At 35.5% G+C, this 22643-nt stretch overlaps 1 protein-coding gene across 1 annotated transcript in view; it reads left to right on the forward strand.

Annotated features, from left to right (window-relative positions):
* UGGT2 (UDP-glucose glycoprotein glucosyltransferase 2) overlaps positions 1–22643 on the forward strand; it is a 270417-nt gene that overhangs the window by 16233 nt on the left and 231541 nt on the right. The window contains exons 2-5 of the mRNA XM_010358916.2: positions 691–773; positions 8398–8528; positions 9002–9114; positions 18798–18972. Of these exons, the coding sequence (XP_010357218.2) occupies positions 691–773; positions 8398–8528; positions 9002–9114; positions 18798–18972 (502 nt within the window). The remainder of the gene's footprint in view (positions 1–690; positions 774–8397; positions 8529–9001; positions 9115–18797; positions 18973–22643) is intronic.

Here is a 22643-nt window from a genome sequence, read left to right on the forward strand (position 1 = left end):
TAAATAGTTCACCCTATTTGTTTTAGCTCTCTAGTGTTTTGATCTGTGCAGAACTGAATCTTTCGTTTATTTCATTATTTCTAAAAGGCTTTAAATGGCTTTGGCCATTTTTTCTTATATACCATGGAAATTTCATTGGGCTCTATGGCCAAAGACATTGTGCAATACACTGATTTCCTATCTTTAAAATTAAGATCTTTTCTGTTTTAAATAATAAAAAAGATTTTCTACACAATTAAGTAAAGGCAATAGATAATATAACTTCTGTAAAATATTTATAGAACCAATTTTTGTTTATGTAAAACAGGTGGTCTTTTTTTCTACTTTTTACCTTTATATAATGTTCTCTCTTAATTATGTCTTGTATTTCTCAGTGGCATTTAATATGGCAAGATAGAATAACTGTCAATGTTTTAGTTGTTGCTAAGAACAAGGAAAAGCCAGAAGTAATTTCTCCTGAAGCCTTTTCCTGACATGAGTATATGTTTATAGTTGAGAATGATATCTCAGGTAAGAATTATCAGTGTATATTTTTTCCAGTGTTATAGTAAATGGAAATTAGTAATTTGACATTAATTTTTAGGGGTTTTTGTTCTTGCCATAGATACAATTTGGTTCTTGAGTATAGTTTATAGTATCTAAACCATTTTAAATTCCATCTACTAACTGATTACTTCTATTTTTTAATAGTGAATTTATGGCAGAAGAAAGTAATGAAAAATTTTGGCAGTTTTTGGAAACTGTGCAAGAATTAGCAATTTATAAGCAAACAGGTAGGTGATTTAACTTGTAAGATTTGTATTTATGTACACATATTGTAATGTTTATTATTTTTTAATGGTAATGCTTAAGTGTGAATACTTCACTGGGTTAGTAAATCTAACATTAAATTTGAAAATATGTTTTAATAGATACCATTCTAAGCATCTGTTTCCAAAAATAAGGTTTTAATACTTTATTATAAGATACTTCTTATAATTAGTCATGTTTGGGTATTGCATTCTCATCAAGAATAAATCAGAATTGTTAGCTGGGCATGGTGGTGTGCGTCTGTAGTAGCAGCTACTTTGAAGGCCCAAGGCCAGCGAATTGCTTGAGTCCAGGAGTCAGAGACTAGCCTGGGCAGTATAGCAAGACCCTGTTTCTAAAAAAGAAAAATAAAAAAATAAAATAAATTGGCTAGGTGTGGTGGCTCATACCTGTAATCCCATCATTTTGCGAGGCTGAGGCGGAGGATCACTTGAGCCCAGGAGTTTGAGCTGTGTTCGTACCACTGCACTCCAACCTGAGTGACGGAGAGAGACCTAGTCTCCCCCCGCAAAAAATTGTTAAGATACAGTTTTCTTTTTACCTAGAATTCTTTGAAATAATAATTTTGCTTCTAGTAATAGCACATTTTTTTCATTTTTTAAAAGTAGACTTAATTTGTTTTTAGAATAGTTATAAGTTCATAGTAAAATTGGACAGAAAGTACAGAGATTTCCCATATGCCCCCTTCCCCTACACATAAATAGTCTCCCTTGTTACCAACATCCCTCACTAGCGTGGTACAGGTATATCTGTTGATGAACCTATCTTGACAGATCCTTGTTACCCAAGGTCCATAGTTTGCATTAGGGTTCACTCTTGTTGTTATACATTCTGTGGGTTTGGACAAATGTATACTGACATGTATATTGTGTTTTGATTGGCAGAATACTTTGACTCTTAACCCATTAAAGAAACTTTTAATACTTACCCTCAAAACGTCAGGTAACTAATACGCTCTCATTTCACTATCTATAAAATAGTAATTTCTTTTTTTATATATATATGAGAATTTATACCTATATATACATATATCTTCCTCAGAATTAAAAAGTGTTTATTGTGTTTCTTAGGGTAGGTCAGTAGATTAAAGATATTGAAATGAGATTTTAACAGCAGAGGCTAAGGGGTTAGTTATTGTAAAGAAAGTTTTATTATTTTCCTATCTCTGCAGGGACTAGAATAGATGACATGAATTTGGAATCCCTTAAGAGTAAAATCTTTAGCCATTTAGATGTAGAGAGATCTTCTTACTGTTGGTGATTAAAATAGTTTGTTATTTTGTTCCTGAGTGTAAATGTAAGATAAACTATAGTTTCAGATGTTTTAAATGCTCATTTACTGAAGCCTGTTTGGCTCAGGCAGCCTTGAAGTTCAGTGATTTTGTGATTTCACAAAGTAGATTTTAAAAATAAAGAGATCAGACATGCTTTTAATAACATTTTAAACTGAAATATTTCCAAAAGCAAATAATTTTTCCTTTCAAAATTTTTTCCTGAAAAAATTATTTATATATAAGAAATGTTGGCGGTACTTTAGATGATGGGAATATAAAGATGAATAAATGTGATCTACATCCTCAGGACTTCATGATATAGTGAAGGAGACAGCAAAACAGTGATGTACACTATTAGGTGATAAGAGCTTTAATTGGGGTGTGCATAACATGAAAACATGTAAAAGAGGAACCTAGTCGGTGTTCCAGAGAGAGCAAGACAGCATTTTCAGTGGTGAATGCTGGAGCTGAGTTTGAATGATGAGATTTAGTCAGGTAGTAGGGAACACAAAACAAGTAGAAGAGACCGGAATGGAATGTGTGGAGGAACTCTCACCTAAAATCCTCAATATATCTGTCCCATATATGTTGTTCTCAGTACATGCTTTTTGGCCTTATTCAGTACTATTTTTTATTGGAGAAGCAATCCTAAAAATTACTCCTGTAAATTTCAAATTCATTTTAAGTTACTTATATCAGCATATTTTATACCTAAATGAAATCATGTACCTGGACAATCTGGTGGCAGATCATTAACAAGTTGTAATATAAGCTCAGGAGTACCTAAACTCTACATCAAGCGTATATTGAAGGAGGTATTTCAGGTGTTTTCAGGGTTGAACCTAAATTGTATTAAAGTAAGAATTACTGATGGGGCACAGTGGCTCACACCCGTAATCCCAGCACTTTGGAAGGCTGAGGTGGGCAGATCACTTGAGGCCAGGAGTTCGAGATCAGCCTGGCCAACACTGTGAAACCCTGTCTCTACTGAAAATACAAAAATTAGCTGGGCGTGGTGGTGCGGGCCTGTAATCCAACTACTTGAGAGGCTGAGGCACAAGACTCACTTGAACCCTGGAGGCTGCAGTGAGCCGAGATCACACCTCTGGACAGCAGCCTGGGCAACAGAGTGAAACTCTGACTCAAAAAAAAAAAAATTACTAACACTTAAAATATAATTCTGTTGGCTTTATTTATAATGGCAGAGTCTAATGCATGTGGTGATATTATTGCTAACCTTGTTAAGTGTGGAAAAGAATGGTACAAATGAGAAATATATTAATGAATAGATTTTACTGAATTTGTTTTCAAGACATCTTAGAGGAAACATTTAATAATCCTCTGTTACTTATAATACTTTAGGTTGTTGAATCTCCATGAGACCTTCTAACTACTCTTTACTAAATAATAAGTCTTAGTGATCCACCCGCCTAAAAAAATTGTAAATATTGAACATTTAACTTTTTGAATTCAAGTACTAGTTTTATACCATTTAATGCAATCACTTTATATTATATGCCAGCAAATTAAGACTTTTTAAGCATTGAATTGCCTGTTTAAAAAAATTTTTGTGGTTCTGCCAGACTTATGTATTTATTGATGCTTCAAGATTCAAGTGGCATATTAGTTAACCTATGTAGTTTTGTGAGGTGAGAAATATCATCCAATATTTATCTGATTTCAAAATCCCTGTTTATTTTTACTTCTTCACATGCTGCTCAGCATATAACAATGTCATTTTCAAAGTCCTTGAAGATTTTAGTGGTTTTTACACAAATAAAGCTGCTTTTGTATTTTATTAATGGAAGAAATTTTCAAAAAATGTTAAGACTTTCTAACGTAGTTACTTTTACCCAAGAACCAGATTTGGGGGAAGAAGGTAATTGGAGTTTGGATGTGCCACATTTGAAGTGCTTGTGAATATCAAAATAGAAGTGTATCGATAAGCTGATATATGAGTAGAGATCTAGATAAAAAAATTCGAGGATAAAGGGTAGGATTTCAGAGTGATCAACATGAAAAATGGTAATTTAAGTTATAGGGAGAAGGTACAGAATGAGAATAAAATAGTGCCCAATGGCAGAACCCTGAGAACAGCAATGTTTAAGGGAATCTGATAAGAAGAACAGCACACGATAGAGACTAAGGAAGAGTACCTGTAGTGGTAGCTGAAATCCTGTAAAAGTATGAGATCATGAAAGCCAGGAGAATATTAAGTTGTAAGTGATTGATGTTATCAAATACTGCACCTACTACTTTTAACAACAGAGAAATTATTAGTGCCTTGGGTGAGAACCATTTCACTGCTATAGTAATCAAGACTTCAGTAAGTTAAGATATGAGTAGAGCTTTATATATCTCTTTGTTATTTAGTCATCTAATTTCTGAGCTTCTTGTCAAATTGTCACAATCAGCAAATAACCCAGTCTCCAACCACCCCCAAAATATCCCCTTCCCGTAGAGCTGTGTGTTGTTAAATCTTTCAAGACCTTTGACTGTGAAGGGAATAAGATGAGTCATTAGCTGGCTGTGGAAGCTGCCATTTATTTTTTTTTAATAAGAATGATTTTTGAATATTAGGTGCCAGTAGTCAAAAATTGAGTAAAAACTGAGGTTAAAGATAAAGGCAGAGAATATTGAAGGTGTACTTTTAGTTGGTGAGCATGGATTTAGTTATTTAACAAATCAGCCAACATAGCCCAATGCATCCATTTCATAATAGAGATGATCTTGCTCATTATATCTAAATTATAAAAGTTTACTTTCTATAAACTCCTGAATCCTACATTCACTACTACATAAGGGGCAACCTTGATGGTGACCTTGACAAAATTTGATATCTGTTTTCAGGCACTACTCACATTTCTTTTGACTTTTCTCTGCTTTCATGGTTGACCAGTCCTTTGACTGATGTAGTCATATTTTAGATGTTATTACATTAATTTTTATTTTCTTGCTGGCCTTGTAAGTATAATGTATTTTTAAGAATTTTTTTTTTTTTTTTGAGGAGGAGTCTCGCTCTGTCGCCCGGGCTGGAGTGCAGTGGCCTGATCTCAGCTCACTGCAAGCTCCGCCTCCCGGGTTTACGCCATTCTCCTGCCTCAGCCTCCCGAGTAGCTGGGACTACAGGCGCCCGCCACCTCGCCCGGCTAGTTTTTTTTTGTATTTTTAGTAGAGACGGGGTTTCACCGTGTTAGCCAGGATGGTCTCGATCTCCTGACCTCGTGATCCGCCCGTCTCGGCCTCCCAAAGTGCTGGGATTACAGGCTTGAGCCACCGCGCCCGGCCAAGAATATTTTTAAAAATAACATTTATTTTCTATTTTGTTTTTACTGTTGAACGCGAATCTTATTTGCATTATTTTTTGATTCTTGGAGGAAAACTCACCGTTTCTTCCAAGTTCTGAGAAATCATCTATAGTTTGTTAAAGAAGTAAGAGTGAAAGAGCCAATGCTTATTCTCATATGCCAACTGTTTAAAGTTGCTGGATTAGGAAAATATTGTTTAGAATGAAGAAACTTATTTATAATATTTATTAAATATTAAAGAAATTTATTGAATGCCTATTTTGTGTGCCAGGTGTAGAAATGTACAGTTGAAAAACTGATAGAAAAGATCCTTCATGGTTTATAGCTTAATAAGAGGCACCAAAATTAAACAATTATACAAATGCTTTTAAATGACTTTTTTTGTGAATTGATCTAGAGATGGTATAGAGCTCACAATCAGATTTTATGCTGCAATTTCTCCAGTTATTTCTTGGTTATATTAAGTTTGCTCTCTGGTTGATGCCTCATGAATAACTCTTGGAGAAATAGCCCTCGAGTTCTTCACGTACTTAATTGTTCATGTGTGAATTCTAAACTTCTGATTTTTAACTTTAGAGGCCCAGAGGTTTTTTTTTTATTTTTGTTTTTTATTTAAACTAGAGAATGTCGCAATGCTGATCATTCTGTGTCCTTTTTTGTTTTAGGTATGTAAGTTCATTACTCTTTTTAATTCTGGAAGGTTTTCTTGAATTATAGTTTTCTTTAATCTGTTCCATTCACTTGATTTTTCTGCCTTAGGGTCTACAAGTATATACATATTAATCTACTTTGCCTGACTTCTGTGTTTGTCATTTACTCTCAAGTCATTTTTCCCTTCTCTCCTTTTTATTTGTTACACTTTTATCACTTTTCCTTTGTGTATTCTTTCTCCTACTCTGTTTTCCATGGTATCTGTTTACTCTTGTGCTCCTTCTAATTTAGTCTGTGTTTTCTAGTATTATTTTCTTTCTAGTTCTTATTTGTATTCTTTCAGAAAACTTCTCATATCTCCCTCTTTTTTTGGTCATCTCATTTCTGAGCTTTTTGTCAAGAGCTGTGAAGGGGCTGGAAATTTTACCCTGTTTGCAAGCTAAAAACTTAGCTTGCCACAGTTTCAGGAATCAGATGGACAACATAAGACTCTTGGATCAGAGCTGAAAGACTTTATAACTGGCCAGAGGAAATCTCCTGAGTGATTCATGGCTTCTTTATATCAGCCAGGTCCTATCGAACTAAACTTTGAGACTTTTTATTGTCATCTTTGAAAGGATCTAATATTGGCAAGATGGACTATAGGAGGAATTTAGTCATGAGATGCCTCTAAGACATTGTTTGGGAGATATTTTTGAACTTACTTCCCTTGGCCTTTCTTCTTCTTCTCTTCATTAATAGGCAGCAAAATTAAGATGACTCATTGCCTGATTGACTGTACAGTTTTGTCAGAATATCCATTGTTACTTCTCAAGCACTCTCCTCAAATGCTATTAATTGGACCATAGGACTGGCCTTTTATTCTCTAGAAATCCACATATCTTGTCAGCATTCCATTTTGTTGTCAGATCTGTCAAGTACTGTGAAGGGTCTGAGATGTTACCCTATTTGCAAAGATAACAGATTAGTTTCATGGATGCTGACAGAAGACCTGAGACCCCTGATTCAGAGACAGAAGGCTTTATTACGTATAACAAAAGCAATAACCACAGTGTCCACATATTTGCACTGGTTGCCTGAGCCTCAGTTCCCAGAGGGCCAAGTAACACCTGTACCCTGAATGGGTTGTGGTAAAGAGAGGAACTGAGGGTCAAGGGCCCAGCACTTTTGGAGCAAATAGTAAACATTGTCACAATCAGCGAACAACCCAGTCTCCCAACCAACCCCAAAATGTCTCCTTCCGGTCAGAACATCCTTTTCCTCCTCTCGGAAAGAAAGTATCTGGTGTTGCAATCTGGTTTAACCACATTCTTCTTGTTATCCCTTTCACATCAGATATCCACAGGGAACTGCTCTTCATCTACCCCAACTTTGTTCTTTTGTGTGAGAAATGTCTGTCACTTGATAACCCAGTGCCAGGACGTAGAGGAGAATACATTATCGGAGAATGTCTAGAGGCCAGCCTCTGTGGATGCTTGTACCAAATGGACTCCAGAGCTGCCCTATTAGTACCTTACCATCTTTGGCTGGCCCTGGAATGCATTACAGTTTTCTGACACAATGCAGTCAGTGATTATACCCGGAGAAAGGAAAGGGGCACAGATAGAAAGTTCTTCCCACCCCTGTTTATCCCAGTTATTGCCACCAGGCCTTTTTCAGCTCTAGGCTGCACTTTTCTGCCTTCTCCCACTCAAGTGATCTCTGTCTCCCCAGGGGTGTTGGAGAATTTTAAATTAAATTATAGGATCCCTCCTTCTCCTTTGTGTGTTTGAGATCTTTGAATAGGGTTTATAATAGGCAACTTTATAGGGTTTATAATAGGCAGCTCAGGTTAGTTTGTTCAAGTTCCAGACAAGATGACATTTACTTTTGAAGACCTGGTTCAAATTTTGTCTCCTAAAAGTATTCTGGATACACTAATTATACTTGACTATCGACACTAAATCTCAGTAGAATTTATTCATACAGGGACTTTAAAATTCATTAACAATCATATTCTGTAACTTTTCTGCTGTTCTTAATTTCTACCTTGTAGGTAGGACTTATATCTTATCCTCCTAATATAACCCCACAACTTTGGAGTAAGTTGGTCTGAAATGCTGGTGTTTCCAAATAGATTTTAATGACAAGATTATTTTCACCTGGTCTCATGTTGATTACTTGGACATTACTGGAAGATCCAAAATGAAGTTGATTGTAGAACTGAGATCTTGGTTTTTCCATTTTTCTCTAGCATTATCCATAACCAAATTTCAGATATGATTATATGACATTAAGTTAGCTTTACAGTGGAAGATGTGCCAATGTGTAGTGTATAAAATGCTAACATTATTTTCTTTTGACTTCTTTTTATAGAATCAGATTATTCTTATTACAACTTAATCCTGAAGAAAGCTGGACAGTTTCTAGACAATTTACACATCAACCTCTTAAAGTTTGCTTTCTCTATAAGGGCATACTCCCCAGCTATTCAGATGTTTCAGCAGGTGTGTAAAAATATCCAAACTGTATTGGACAAAGAGGCATGCTAGCAATGTACATAGAGCTCTGTAATATGAACATTTTTAGTTCAAAATGATCTACAAGTTTATAGTTGGTTCCATAGCCTATCATTGATTATATTATTATTGTTGTCATTTATTATAATGTTGAATATATTCTGTAATTTTTATAGTTATTTGGGATAAGGAAATTATGGGGACAAATCATTGAAATGAAGTATCATAAAATTTTAATAGAATTTTTTCAATAACTTTGAAGCATGTCTTTCCTAGGATAAAGTTGATTTTATTAAAATATTTATTAGATTCTGCATACGTATAGATGTTTTTCACTGTAATTGGAGCAATAACTTAATAGTAGTTGATGAGTTATTTTAATCAAAGTATTGTGTGAGGGTTTTAAAATCGTATTGTAATTATCAACTACTGTAGCTAAATATAATCTTTGAAATCTTAAGATTGCAGCTGATGAGCCACCACCAGATGGTTGTAATGCATTTGTGGTTATCCATAAGAAGCACACCTGTAAAATTAATGAGATTAAAAAGCTGCTGAAGAAAGCTGCTTCAAGGTAAATTAATGATAGCCTATAATGAAAGAAGTGGTTATAAAGAGGACAGTTCAATAGCAGAAACTTCGTATAATAAAAAAATTTAATATTCTAAGACATCGTATATTCAAGACTGTGATTTGTATTGAAAACCTTAATATATCTGAGAATGTTTTGTCTTGATTAGCTTTTGATTTTAGCATATAAATTGTGCCAAATTAACATAAAATATATGAAATGTTTCATATAAGCATAACTTGTTTTTTGAAATAAACATGTAAAACTATGAATGTATTTGGTTTATATCTCTTTAAATATAAACTGAATATATACTTGGGGAATAACAAAGTAATCAAAACAATAGATGAGGTTGCTTCCTATATACAAAACTTTTTTTTTTTGCTTTTTTGAAAGTATTTAATTAAAAAATGGCAAATCAGAAGTAAATTATTAATTTATTAGTGATTTTTTAGAGTAATACTACCAGTGTATTTTTATTGCCTGATTATACTTTAAAAAGTAATAAAGTAGTTTCATTAATTTTGAAAGAGCTCTTTCTATTAAACAGTAATATATATTTATGCATATTAATACTTCTGACTTGTTAACAAACCATTTCTAACGTTTTCTTATACTTGTATTGATTTTAATATACAAAAGGCTTCTATTTTTATGTAGCCAAATTTTCCTGTGAATGTAACTTTTATATTGTTTTTATACTAACAGTTTTTCCTGAACCTGATTGGGAGTTTTTACTCATTCTTTCTGTAGCTTTCTTAAAGTTTTTCCTTTTATTTTACATTAAACTTTTAATCTATCTGTAATTTATTTTCATCAAAAGGTAGAATCCAATCAGATTTTTTCCCTCAGGTAGCTGCTCAATTGTATTCATTATATTTATATTATGGTCTATTTCATAGCTCTTTGTTCTGCTCCATTGTGTATTTCTTATATTAGTGCCATACTGTTTTAATATTTATTGCTTTATTATCCAGTTTCTGACAGGAGGATTTCTTCTTCATTGTGGCTCTTTTTCCTCCAGAATGCCTTAGCTCCTTGTGTTTGTTGATGCTTTTAAATTAACATTGGAATCCTTTTCCTCCCCAAGCTCCCATTCCCCAGAAGCCTTGTTAGAATTATGTTAAAAGTATTGGTTAAGAAAAATTTACGTCTGTGTTGTATTTAATCTCTTATCAGATAACATGGTATGTTTCTCTGTTCATACCTGCTTTTAAAACTTAAAGGCAGAAATAATTGCTTTATTTTATCAATTATTTTTTCATCTATTGAGATGGATACAAGGTTTTTCTCATTGAACATACTAATATATTACAAAATACTTTGAAATATTATACCTTCTTTTCAGTTCTGAGGGGAACTACTGGTTATTAATGGTGTGAGATTACCTTAATTTGCTTTTGAATTAGATTGCTTTCATTTTGTTTCCATGTTTCTGTTTTAATAAATGAATAGCTGTACATGTATTGAAATTATTTGACATCTTTAATTTTTATCAGTCATTGTACTTTCATATAGCGAATTAGGCAGCCATGTTATTCTTATTCTGGATGAGTTAATATAGGAATTATCTATTCCTTTATGGCATTATTAGACTCACTATAAAATTGTTAACACTAGTGTATATTTTTTCCTTTCCTAGTGCATCTTTTAAAGGAAATTTTGTAATGTTTAAAATTTATTGTCATTGATTTCTGATGTCAAATTTTATAATTATAGAAACTAATGTACCTTGAAGATTACAAAAGAAATTCACATCAAACTATTAGGAAAGTCAGTCTGCCACGGGCCCTGTGAGTCCTTGCATGTTCTTTCTTGGTCTGACCAGCAAAAAATGCCAGGTCCTGACCTCTCTTTACCTGGGCCATTTCTCAGGGTTGTGTTTGCAGTAAGCACCCTTGAGGAATGAGGTAATGTTTGCCTTTGGGAATGGGGGCAGGGATCAAGCATGTTTTATTGCTTACTATAAAACAGTGCTTCCCCAAGCCCAGTGTTCCTTAATGCAAACATATGCCAACTCTGTTGGATCCATCTAAGTCCATATTTTGTCACCCCCTGTGGGACTTTGGGGGCAAGCATAATAATGCTTATATTGCTTGCTCTATGTCATGAGCAATAAAGTCATTTGTCTTTGACCCAGGAGTCTTATGTCTTCTATCAGAACCCATAAAAGAATAAAAGGCTAACTTATTAGTTTGTAAGTCAGGTAAAATCATACCTTAGATTTTTATAGTTGTTGATAGTTTTGGAGACTGTCATGGGTGGGATGCTGACTGACACATAGCTTCTGGAAGAGGAAGTTCCTAAGGGCCCATGGGTCAAGAAGAAAAAGGGTCAACACTTAACATTTCTTCCCACTGCCCTCCTCTTTCTCCCTGTGCTCTTGGTGGGTGATAGCAGTCTCCTGATTGTGTTGTAGTCCAATACATGTTCCTTGATCTGTGCTCCTAAGGAAAAGGCACTCAAATTTGTCTGATTTAATGGATTTTTTTTCGGCTCTGATTGTATAACTGGTATTGGTATTTTACATGCTTACACTGTGAATGCTGTTAATGTTTGTGAAGCCCAGAGGGAAACTCTCATTCAGAGACTACCACACATAGACACTCCCAGGTGGTCCAGCAGAAACAACAAAGAATCAATCCCAGGAGGAGAAAAGACAATCACAACTTTATATAGACTTCATAGCTGCTGGACTACCCAGAGAGACTCTTTCCAAGTACAATAGTGCCACCTGCCTGACTCAGCCACTTAGTACACACCCCTTTTTAAAATGAGCAGTTCTTAAGCTGCTGCTAAACTCTTGTTGAAACTGAACGCCTGGCCGGGCGCGGTGGCTCAAGCCTGTAATCCCAGCACTTTGGGAGGCCGAGACGGGCGGATCACGAGGTCAGGAGATCGAGACCATCCTGGCTAACACGGTGAAACCCCGTCTCTACTAAAAAATACAAAAAACTAGCCGGGCGAGGTGGCGGGCGCCTGTGGTCCCAGCTACTCGGGAGGCTGAGGCAGGAGAATGGCGTAAACCCAGGAGGCGGAGCTTGCAGTGAGCTGAGATCTGGCCACTGCACTCCAGTCCGGGCGACAGAGCGAGACTCCGCCTCAAAAAAAAAAAAAAAAAAAAAAAAAAAGAAACTGAACGCCTGACCCATGGAGGCCTTGTGACTCTACCATATGACATTTACATTTTCATGTAGTTCAACTAGGAGTCAGTGTCTGGCAAGGTGGAAGCCTCTCTGCTCAAATGGAAATTATGTATTCAAAAGCATAGCTTCTTGGCCCTAGCATGATACCAGGTATATGTGAAAAAGTGGCAGCTACTCTTTTGGGAGTGAACCCATTTCACTACCTGAAGTAAGATCACTGGCTCAAAAGGGGGCCCTCAGTTCACAGTGGTTTCCCTAAATGCCTGGGCCAGGCTGCTGGTATGTTTAACTAAGTTAACAGCTGGTGGGATCTTTGGACTGCCTCTGCTGCCATTCCACCAGGCATAAGCCTTGTAAAACCAAAAGCTGAAGTGGTCACTCTACTCAGTGGGCAGAACTCAAGGCCGTCCTCCTCTCCCTGAACAAAATCTGACCCCTTGATGAAATATAATACATTTATACTGACTCTTGTGCTGTTGCCAGTGGCCTACCTGTCTGGTCTGCCACTTGGAAGACTACAGATGGGTAGATTAAAAATAGCACTCCTTGGGGCTTGCACACTGCAAAAGTAATTTGCACTTGCCCATCTGACCGTCTGGTGTACTCCTATAGATGTACATATTATAAACCCATTCCCTGATAAGTGGGAATAGAGACAGGCTGACTATGCCAAGACCGTGTGAGGCCCTGACTGCTCTTTACCATGGCCTTTTCTCGGGGTGTTTTCAGTAAGTGACTTTGAGGGATAAGTTAATGTTTTCCCCTGGGACAAAGGGCAGCTTACTTACTGCTTGTTATTAAATAATGGGTTTCCCACACTCAGTGTTCGTTAGGTGTGATCCATACCCACTGCCTGTGTAGAATTCTTGTGGGTCCATCTTTTCCCTATGGAATGTGGGGCCATGGGGACTCATGTAAACATACTAATGCTCATGTTGCTTGCTGTGCCACAAGTATCAAGTTCTTGTTTCCGACTCAGAAGTTTCTGTCTGTTGCCAGAATCCATGAAACGGTAAAAAGCTAACTTACTAGCTTGTAAGTAGGGTAAAACAATTCTGCAGCCTGACAGAAACATTCTCCCCGCCTCTCTCTGTATACAGGGTATAGTTAATAATTTTTTTTTTCCTTTTGTGAACTTTAGGCATATACTCTTGGGTTTGTGACCTCTTATCAATATTGGTCAATGGTTGTTTTTTCTTATTTAAGCATATAATTTGTTTTTACATAGGTTATTTATAGTAATATAAATATTTTAATTTTTTCCTCTCTGTAGGTATGTTTCTCCTTCCTAGATTTTCTTTAGTTTTCATTTTCTTCAGTTTTTCCAGATTAGGTTTTTATCTTTTTTTAAAGAAATGACTGATAAATTTATTCTGCTTTTTTATTCTAACCTAATAAATTTTGCATTTATGTATTTTCTTCTGTCTGTGGTTGAGCTAAACACTTGGTTTGTTTTTCTTTTTTTCAATTATAGTATATTTAGGTCATCAAAGTTGCCTTTCTTTACTATGTGGTATTCTCATTGTCCCAATTTCTTAAAATTCTTCTTAATGGTAGTTTTATTTACTTGTTGAAAAGAGAGTACTGGGAGAAAGTTATAGTCATTTAGGGTGGTAATGGTTGCTGTCACTTTCCCCCAGATATATAGCTCATATTTTATTTTTCTGAGACAGGGTCTTGCTGTAGTGCCCAGGCTAGAGTGCAGTGGTGCAGTCTCACTGCAACCTCTGCTTCCCAGGCTCAGGTTGTACTTCTGCCTCAGCCTCCTGAGTAGTTGGGACTACAGGTGCAAACCACCATGCTCAGCTGATTTTTGTATTTCTTGTAGAGACGGGGCCTTGCTGTGTTGCCCAGGCTGGACTCAAACTCCTGAGCTCAAGCAGTCTGCCTGCCTCAGCCTCCCAGAGTGCTGGGATTACTGGCACGAGCTACCACTCTTGGCCTTCATTCACATTTTAATATTATATCTATAAAGTTTCGGGGCAGATCCAGACCATAGATTTTTTTGAACAGTGGAATAGGAAGTAGGGAGAGATGAAGAATCAGTTTACTCTTCTTTTTTAACTAGCACATTCTTGTTTTAAGTGGTAAGGTTGACTGTCAGTTATGATTCTAAGTTGAACAGCATAGGTTTTATAGTAAGTAGACTTTACTCCCAATTTATGATATAAAGTTATTAGTTTGCAACTTCATTAAGAATTTTTGTCTCTTTCTGTGTCTTTGTAAATATTTTTGGAGATACTGTAAAATTTAGTGTCAGGGACTGCTCTCCAAATGCCAGTTCAAATCAATATGACTGTCTTTTTTGTGGCTTTAAACTTTTGTCCCAAATGGAAAGCTGTATGTTTAAAGTTAAAAAAAATCCTATATGGTCATTATAAAAGAATTCAAATACTTCAGAAAAATGCAAAGTGGAAAGGGAAAATGGCCCATAATTCTGCTAACAGTTTAATATATATTATTTTTTAATGCATATATTTATATACAGATATATTTTTAAAAAAACATTTATTGTACTATAAAGGGTATCTTAGATCCTTCTCCGATTAAGTTATGTGTTCTTACATGTAAATAAATAAAATTACTGGTATGTACCAATTTTATGTGTTAGGCTGTTTTTGTGTTACTATAAAGAAATACCTGAGGCTGGGTAATTTATAAATAAAAGAGGTTTAGTTGGTTCATGGTTCTGCAAGCTGTACAAGCATAGCGCTAACATCTGCTTGACTTCTGGTGAGAGCCTCAGGAACCTTACAGCCATGACGGAAGGTGAAGCTGAAACAGGCACGTCACATAGTGAGAGCAGGAGCAAGAGAGTAAGGGAAGCCCCTGGGAATTGCATTTCAACATGAGATTTGAGGAGGGGACAAATACCCAAACCATATTATTCTATTCCTAGTCCCCAAAATCTCATGTCCTTCTCACATTGCAAATTACAATAGTTTCTTCCCCATGGCTTAACTCATTCCGACATCAAGTCCAGTGTCCTCAGTGCCATCTGAGACTCATCTGCTTCCACTTATAAGCCTGTAAAATCACAACAAGTTATTTACTTCCGAGATACAGAGGTGGTGCAGGCATTGGGTAAACATTCCTGTTACCAAAGGGAGAAATTGGCCAAAAGAAAAGGGTAACAGGCCCCATGCAAGTCTGAAACACAGTAAGGCAGGCACTAAATCTTAAAGCTGTCATGTAATCCTTGACTCCATGTCCCACATCCTGACGTACATCCTGGTGGGCTCCCTAGGCCTTGGGCAGCTCCAGCCCTCTAACTTTGCAGGATGCGGGCTGCTGTCATGGGTTGGGGTTGAGTACCTCTGGGCTTTCCAGGCAGAGTCTGCAAGATACTGGTGAATCTACCATCCTTGGGTCTGAAGGGTTGCAGCCCCCCCTCCACTAGCTTCACTAGGCAGTATCCAGGTGGGGACTCTGTGTGGGGGTTCTAACCCCACATTTCCTCTATGCACTGCCCTAGTAGAATATCTTTGGGGGCCTTGCCTGTGTAGCAGGCTCCTGCCTGGGCACCAGGCTTTTCCATACATCCTCTTAAATCTAGGTGGAGGCCTCCAAACCTCCTTCATGCTTGCCTTCTGAGCATCTGCAGACGTGAGACCATCTATAAACTGCCAGGGCTTATGGCTTGTGCCCTCTGGAGCTGTGATGTGAGCTTTACCTCCACCCCTTTGAGCTGAGGGTGGAACTGGAGCAGCTGGATGCAAGTTGCAGCCTGCTGGCATGGCACAGGGCAGTGAGCATTTTTTCCTTTTAGACCTCAGAGCATATGAGGAGAGGGGCTGCCTCATATAGCTCTGAAATACCTTCCAGGCCTTTTCTTCATTGTCTTGGCTGTCAGCTCCTGGCTCCCTTTTAGTCATGCAAATCTCTCTAGCAAGTGGTTGCCCAATAGCCCACTTAGATTCTTCCCCTGAAAATGGGCTTTTTCTTTTCTGGCTAAGGCTGCAAAATTTTCAAACTTATGTTCTGTTTCCCTCTTAAATATGAATTCCAACGCCATTTCTTTGCTCCTGCCTCTGAGCATACATTGTTAGAAGCAACCAGGCAACTTCTTGAACACTTTGCTGCTTTGAAATTTCTTCCATCAAATATCTTAAGTCATCCCTTTAAGTTCAAACTTCCCCAGATCCCTAGGGCAGAAGCACAATGCAGCCAGGTTGTTTGCTAAGGCATAACAAGGGTGACCTTTACTCCAGTTCCCAAAAACTTGACCTGCCATGTAGTAGATGCTGAAAAATATTGAGTGAATGATACCATAATGAATAAGTGTGATTATTCCACTCCTCGGGGTAGATATATAGGTAGTTTACACTAAACAATATGTAATTGAACTTCCTTGTACATATATCTTTGCACAGTTACCTTGATTATTTTCTTAAATTTCTGGAACTGAAATCTCTAGGTAAGTACATGTATATTAAAATGTATACTCTAGAATTGTCTTCAGAAAGCTGAAGTTTTACACTCGTAAAATTTTTACCAATGCTAATTTGTATTAATTCTCTTTAACACCTTAAGTCAATTCAGTAAATGAAAATTGCTACCTTTAAACATAATTATTTGATTTTTAAGGATCGTTTTCCTCTTATCCAGCCATCCTCTATAAGTATAATTTTTCTACCTATGATATATCCAAGCCGTTCCTGAATTAATCATAAAAGCAAATTTTGAAAGTTATGTTGTCTATAGATACAGGAAGGAAGATGCTGTTGATCACAGACTCAGCAAATGGTAGAGAGCCCTTTGTGTGTAAAGTCTATTCCATTTCCTCTAATTTTTCCTTTTATATTCAACCTCAAGATTTATGTGCTAGCATATTTTTATTGGCAACCTTTCTAGTTTTCAACAGTAGTAAATTCTTTGAAGGAAGAATTTCTCAGACTTACATTAAAATTTAAGATTCCTTATATAAATTACTAAATGTACTTCTGTGATACTGATTTGATAAAATTTGGTTTATAAAATGATAATCCTGCTGCTATATAAGTGACATTTGAGTTCCAAGGTTTCAGTTAAAATTTATGAGAATAATTTTAATACTTTCATGCAAGAATCTCTTTCACTTCTGTTTTCAAATGTGAAGTATGATTTTGTATCCTTTTAGCATTTATTAATAGCATCTCATGAAGAAAGAGAGCAAATTCAGTGTCTCTTGTTTTGCACATTCATGTCTCTTCATCTGTTACAGAGAAGATCAATAATGAAGTGAAATTCTATTTGGGGCTAAGATTCTATTGATTTTATACTTCAACTATCTAAACATTGACAGTAGTATTTAAAAATCACATCTTGAATAGCAGTAATCAAATTAAAGTAGATAAATGTGTGAAGATTTAATACTTGAATGAAAAGTTTATTTAAAAAGTGGAAGGGTATACATACTGTAACAGCCAAACTATAAACTAATATAAGGATGCTTGAATTATATAATTTTATAGACTTTTAATAAATAACATTTCTATATTGATGTTGAGTAATATCACAAATTCTAAGCCAAATAACTATGGAAATCTCAAATTATTCTGTTAGTCAATAAGATTGAATGCTTGAATGATTTTGATTTAGAATATGTTGAGTCAGTAAGTAGTTAAGCTAGAATTGAATCAAATTCTGCCTGATTTCAAAACCCAGCCTTTTTTCACTAACATGCTGTAGGAATGTTACTCATACCCTTTTTTCTTCTGTCCTTAACATCTGTTATCCAAAGGTAGTAATTGACTGAATGATTGTAGAGATCAGAATTCACTAAATAAAAGGTTATTTCTCCACATCCTTGTTACTCTGAACTTCCTTATCTCTTGGTTTGCTTTCTACCTGTATAAATTGACAAAACATATGGGCTTTGGAATTCCATAAACAGGAGTTGAAATTCTGGCTTTCCATTTGATCTTTTCCGGAATAGTTAACTTATCTGAACCTCAGAAACTTAAAAGTTTCGGTGATGGTAGCTGTCTAATTTTTTTGTGAAATAGAATTTACTAATAAGTATAAAGAACCTAGCACAGTGCCTGGCAAATAAGAAATCAGTTAAAGTCTGTTTCTTATAATAGTGCTAGACCGTAAGAGTCCTGGTTTCTTTGCTTATACTTGGGGATTTGATGAGTACTTGTTCATACTAAGTACTGATAATCTTTGAATAAGGTAGTACTTTTGCTTTGTTCCTTAAATGTTTGTACCTTGTTTTCAGGAAATATGAGCTGTAATGAAAAATTATAACCTTCTAATAGAATAAAATATAAATTTTATTTCACTGAAAATTGTGTTGCCATTATATGTTATTGCTTAAAGATAATAAACCTTGTTGGGAAATAAAGTATTTTTAATATTAGATTTGGGTTAACCAAATTCTTTATTTCTTTTCTGTCATTTAGTTCAAGTTATGTGTACAAAGTCATCACAGGAAATTTAAATTCTTTTTCTGTGATTATGTATATTATGAATTGTTTGGTAAGCAGCAGTTATACAGAATTGATATGCCATTGACTTTCAATTCTTTCAAAACTTTGTGTTTTGCTTTTTTCTTAGGACTAGACCTTATCTATTTAAAGGAGATCATAAATTTCCTACAAACAAAGAGAACTTACCAGTGGTGATTCTCTATGCCGAAATGGGTACTAGAACATTTAGTGCATTTCACAAAGTATTATCTGCAAAAGCTCAAAATGAGGAAATTCTGTATGTTCTTCGCCATTATATTCAGGTATATGCTTATTTTTTCCAGGGTTACTTTTGGCTGTAGAAAAAAACAATTATTATGATAATTTTCTTACTATATTTAAATAGTAATTTTCACCAGAATAGTTATCTTTTTTTAACTTAACAAATGTGAATTTCATGTGGAAAAATATGTTGGGATTCTGTCTTTTCTGGGGGTATGATGTCTATAACTCTTTGCCTTAAATTTTAAAACTTGGATAAAACATACTTCAATAATGTGTATAATATTTGCTAAGAATGTGCAATGAAGAAATCTGATTTACTCGATATACTGATAATATATACAGTATTAGATCAAAGTACAAAGCATGGTGTTGGAGTACTGTTAACTCTTTCTTTTGAGACCTGACTACTTTTCATTCAGGCATCTGGTATGTGCTGTATTGTTCCCCATTCCGCTAGCTTCCCATTGCTATGACACTATCACATTTTTCTGTTTTAATGATTTCATAGCACTTATTACTATATCTCAAGTTTATTTAACACTTTCAGCAGTCATACATGCACGTGCGCGCACACACACATCCGCTAGCTTCCCATTGCTATGACACTATCACATTTTTCTGTTTTAATGATTTCATAGCACTTATTACTATATCTCAAGTTTATTTAACACTTTCAGCAGACATACATGCACGCGCACGCGCACACACACACACACACGTGCGTGTGAATATAATGGCCATTAGAGGCAGGACTTCGCTTTGTTACTACTGTCTTCCCAACATGGAGTACTTTAATTTGCATTTCCCAAATTATTAAGATTTATATACTAATATCTAATGTAATTAAAACCTTACAAATATATTTGTAAATTGCCTGTCCATAGCCTTTGCCTATTTTTGAATTAGATTCTTTTTTTTCTCATTGGTTTTTAGGTGTTTTTAATATATTTTGAATACTCATCTTCCATACTTTGCAGCATCTTCTCCTAATGCGTTTCTGGTCTGGTATTTTTAAAAAAATTGTTTATGACATCTTTTACAAATATTACTTGTGATATAGTCAGATTTACTCAACTTGACCTTAATGATTTCCTTTATGATGTTATAAGGACATTCTCTTGTAAGAGTTGAAGTTCTATTTTTTGTTTTGGTTTTTAATCCATCTGGAATTTATTTGAATACACTATGGGGTAGAGATATAATTCTATTTTTTTCCATATGGAAAATTATTGGTCTTCACATACTTCATTGAACAGTCAAGTCTTTATTCTACTCCATCATATGCCAATTTTTCATATAGTATTTTTCATATTTATTTATGTATATTTCATATACATATTTATTTATTATTTATTTATTTATTTATAAATATACATATTTATTTATTTATGTATATTTCATATACATAAACATATGTATATGTTTTTAGACTTTCCATTCTGTTGCAGTGATATGTATGTCTGTTCTATACAAATAAAACATTTTAATTGGTGTAGCTTTAAAATATATTTTGATATCTGGTAGTACAGCTCTGCTTCTTAGTTTTTGTTTTTCTAAATACCTTGACTGTTCTTGCATGATATATAGCCATGTTAATTTTAGAATTAGTTGGCCAGGTTCCATGAAACATGTTGTTGGGATTTCATATGGGAATGAATTGGACCTTTCTGATTAATTTTGAAGAGACTTTTTCTTCATATATATTGAGCTTTGCCTTCTATGAACATATTTTTATTTTACAATCTAGTCAGATGTCTTTTTGAAAAGTATCATCTGTGATGTACAATGTTGGTTTTCAACAATCACACAGAGTCATCTGTCAGTCACCTTAGTACCATCACATTCACATACAGATTCTTGTAGGAACATATGTTTTCAATTTACTTGGATAAATGCCTGGAAGTTCTATTGCTGAGTTGTATGGTAAGTCAATGTTTAACTTCGTAATAAACTATACCAAACTGTCTCTCAAAGTGACTGTACAATTTTTCATTCCCCTTAGCCAGGAAAGATAATTGCGCTGCTCTAAATCCTACCCACCATTTGTTAATGTCAGTTTTTTTATTATAACTGTTCTAGGTACACAGTGGTATCTCACTGTGGTTTTAATTTGCATTTCTCTTTTTTTTTTTTTTTTTTTTGAGACGGAGTCTCACTCTGTCACCCAGGCTGGAGTGTAGTGGCCGGATCCTGGCTCACTGCAAGCTCTGCCTCCCGGGTTCACGCCATTCTCCTGCCTCAGCCTCCCGAGTAGCTGGGACTACAGGCGCCCGCCACCTCGCCCGGCTAGTTTTTTGTATTTTTTAGTAGAGACGGGGTTTCACCATGTTAGCCAGGATGGTCTCGATCTCCTGACCTTGTGGTCCACCCGTCTCGGCCTCCCAAAGTGCTGGGATTACAGGCTTGAGCCACCGCGCCCGGCCTAAGCCTAATTTGCATTTCTCTAATGACTAATGAAGTTGTCTGACCTTTCATAAGTTTCTTTTTGTTGAACTTTTTTTGTTGAGTTTTCAGAGTTCTTTATATGTCCTAGATATAAGTCCTTTATGAGATACATGATTTACAAACATATTCTACGAGTTTGTGAATTACCTTGTCATTCTCTTAATGTGTTTTGCAGAGGAAGAGTTTTTAATTTTGATTAAGTCCGGTTCATCATTTTTTTGTTTATAGATTATATTTTTCATTTTTCTGTTTTTTTTTTTTTTTTTTTTTTTTTTTTTTTTTTTGAGACGGAGTCTCGCTCTGTCGCCCGGGCTGGAGTGCAGTGGCCGGATCTCAGCTTATCGCAAGCTCCGCCTCCCGGGTTTATATGCCATTCTCCTGCCTCAGCCTCCCGAGTAGCTGGGACTACAGGCGCCCGCCACCTCGCCCGGCTAGTTTTTTGTATTTTTTAGTAGAGACGGGGTTTCACCATGTTAGCCAGGATGGTCTCGATCTCCTGACCTTGTGATCCGCCCGTCTCAGCCTCCCAAAGTGCTGGGATTACAGGCTTGAGCCACCGCGCCCTGCCATATTTTTCATATTATACCTAAAAACTCATCACCAATCTCAAGGTCATGCAGATTTTATTCTAGGCATTTTATAGTTTTAGGTTTACACATAGGTTTATGATCCATTTGAGTTAAGGTTTTTTACAACTTGTGAGATAGATGTTGAGATTTATTTTTCTACATATGGATATCCAGTTGTTTCAACATTTGTTTAAAAGATTATCTTTCTTCATTGAGTTTCCTTTATCCACTTGTAAAATATAAATGACCCTATTTGTATGGGTCTATTTCTGGCTTTACTTTTCTGTGCCATTAATCTATCTGTCTATCCTAGCATCAATACTACACGGCTTGATTACTCTAGCTTTATAGCCTTGAGATCAGGTTGTGTTGGTCTTCCAGCTTTGTTACTCTTTTTCAGAATTGTTTTAGCTAATCTAATTCCTTTGTCTCTTCCTGTGAATTTTCAAATCAGCTTGTCTGTATCTACAAAAAATCTTGCTGGCATTTTGATTGAGATTACAATCAAAATATAAATTAAATTTGTGAGAAAACATCTTAAAAATATTCAGTCTTCCAGTTGATGAAAATTATATTTCTTGATTTATTTAGACATCCTTGGATTTCTTTCATCAGTGTTTTTCTTCTTTTTCAACCTACATGCCGTTTATCTTTTTTAAACTTAATGATTAGGACTTCTAGTCAATGTTGAATGG

Source organism: Rhinopithecus roxellana, chromosome 18, assembly GCF_007565055.1.
Source record: "Rhinopithecus roxellana isolate Shanxi Qingling chromosome 18, ASM756505v1, whole genome shotgun sequence".
NCBI lineage: Eukaryota > Metazoa > Chordata > Mammalia > Primates > Cercopithecidae > Rhinopithecus > Rhinopithecus roxellana.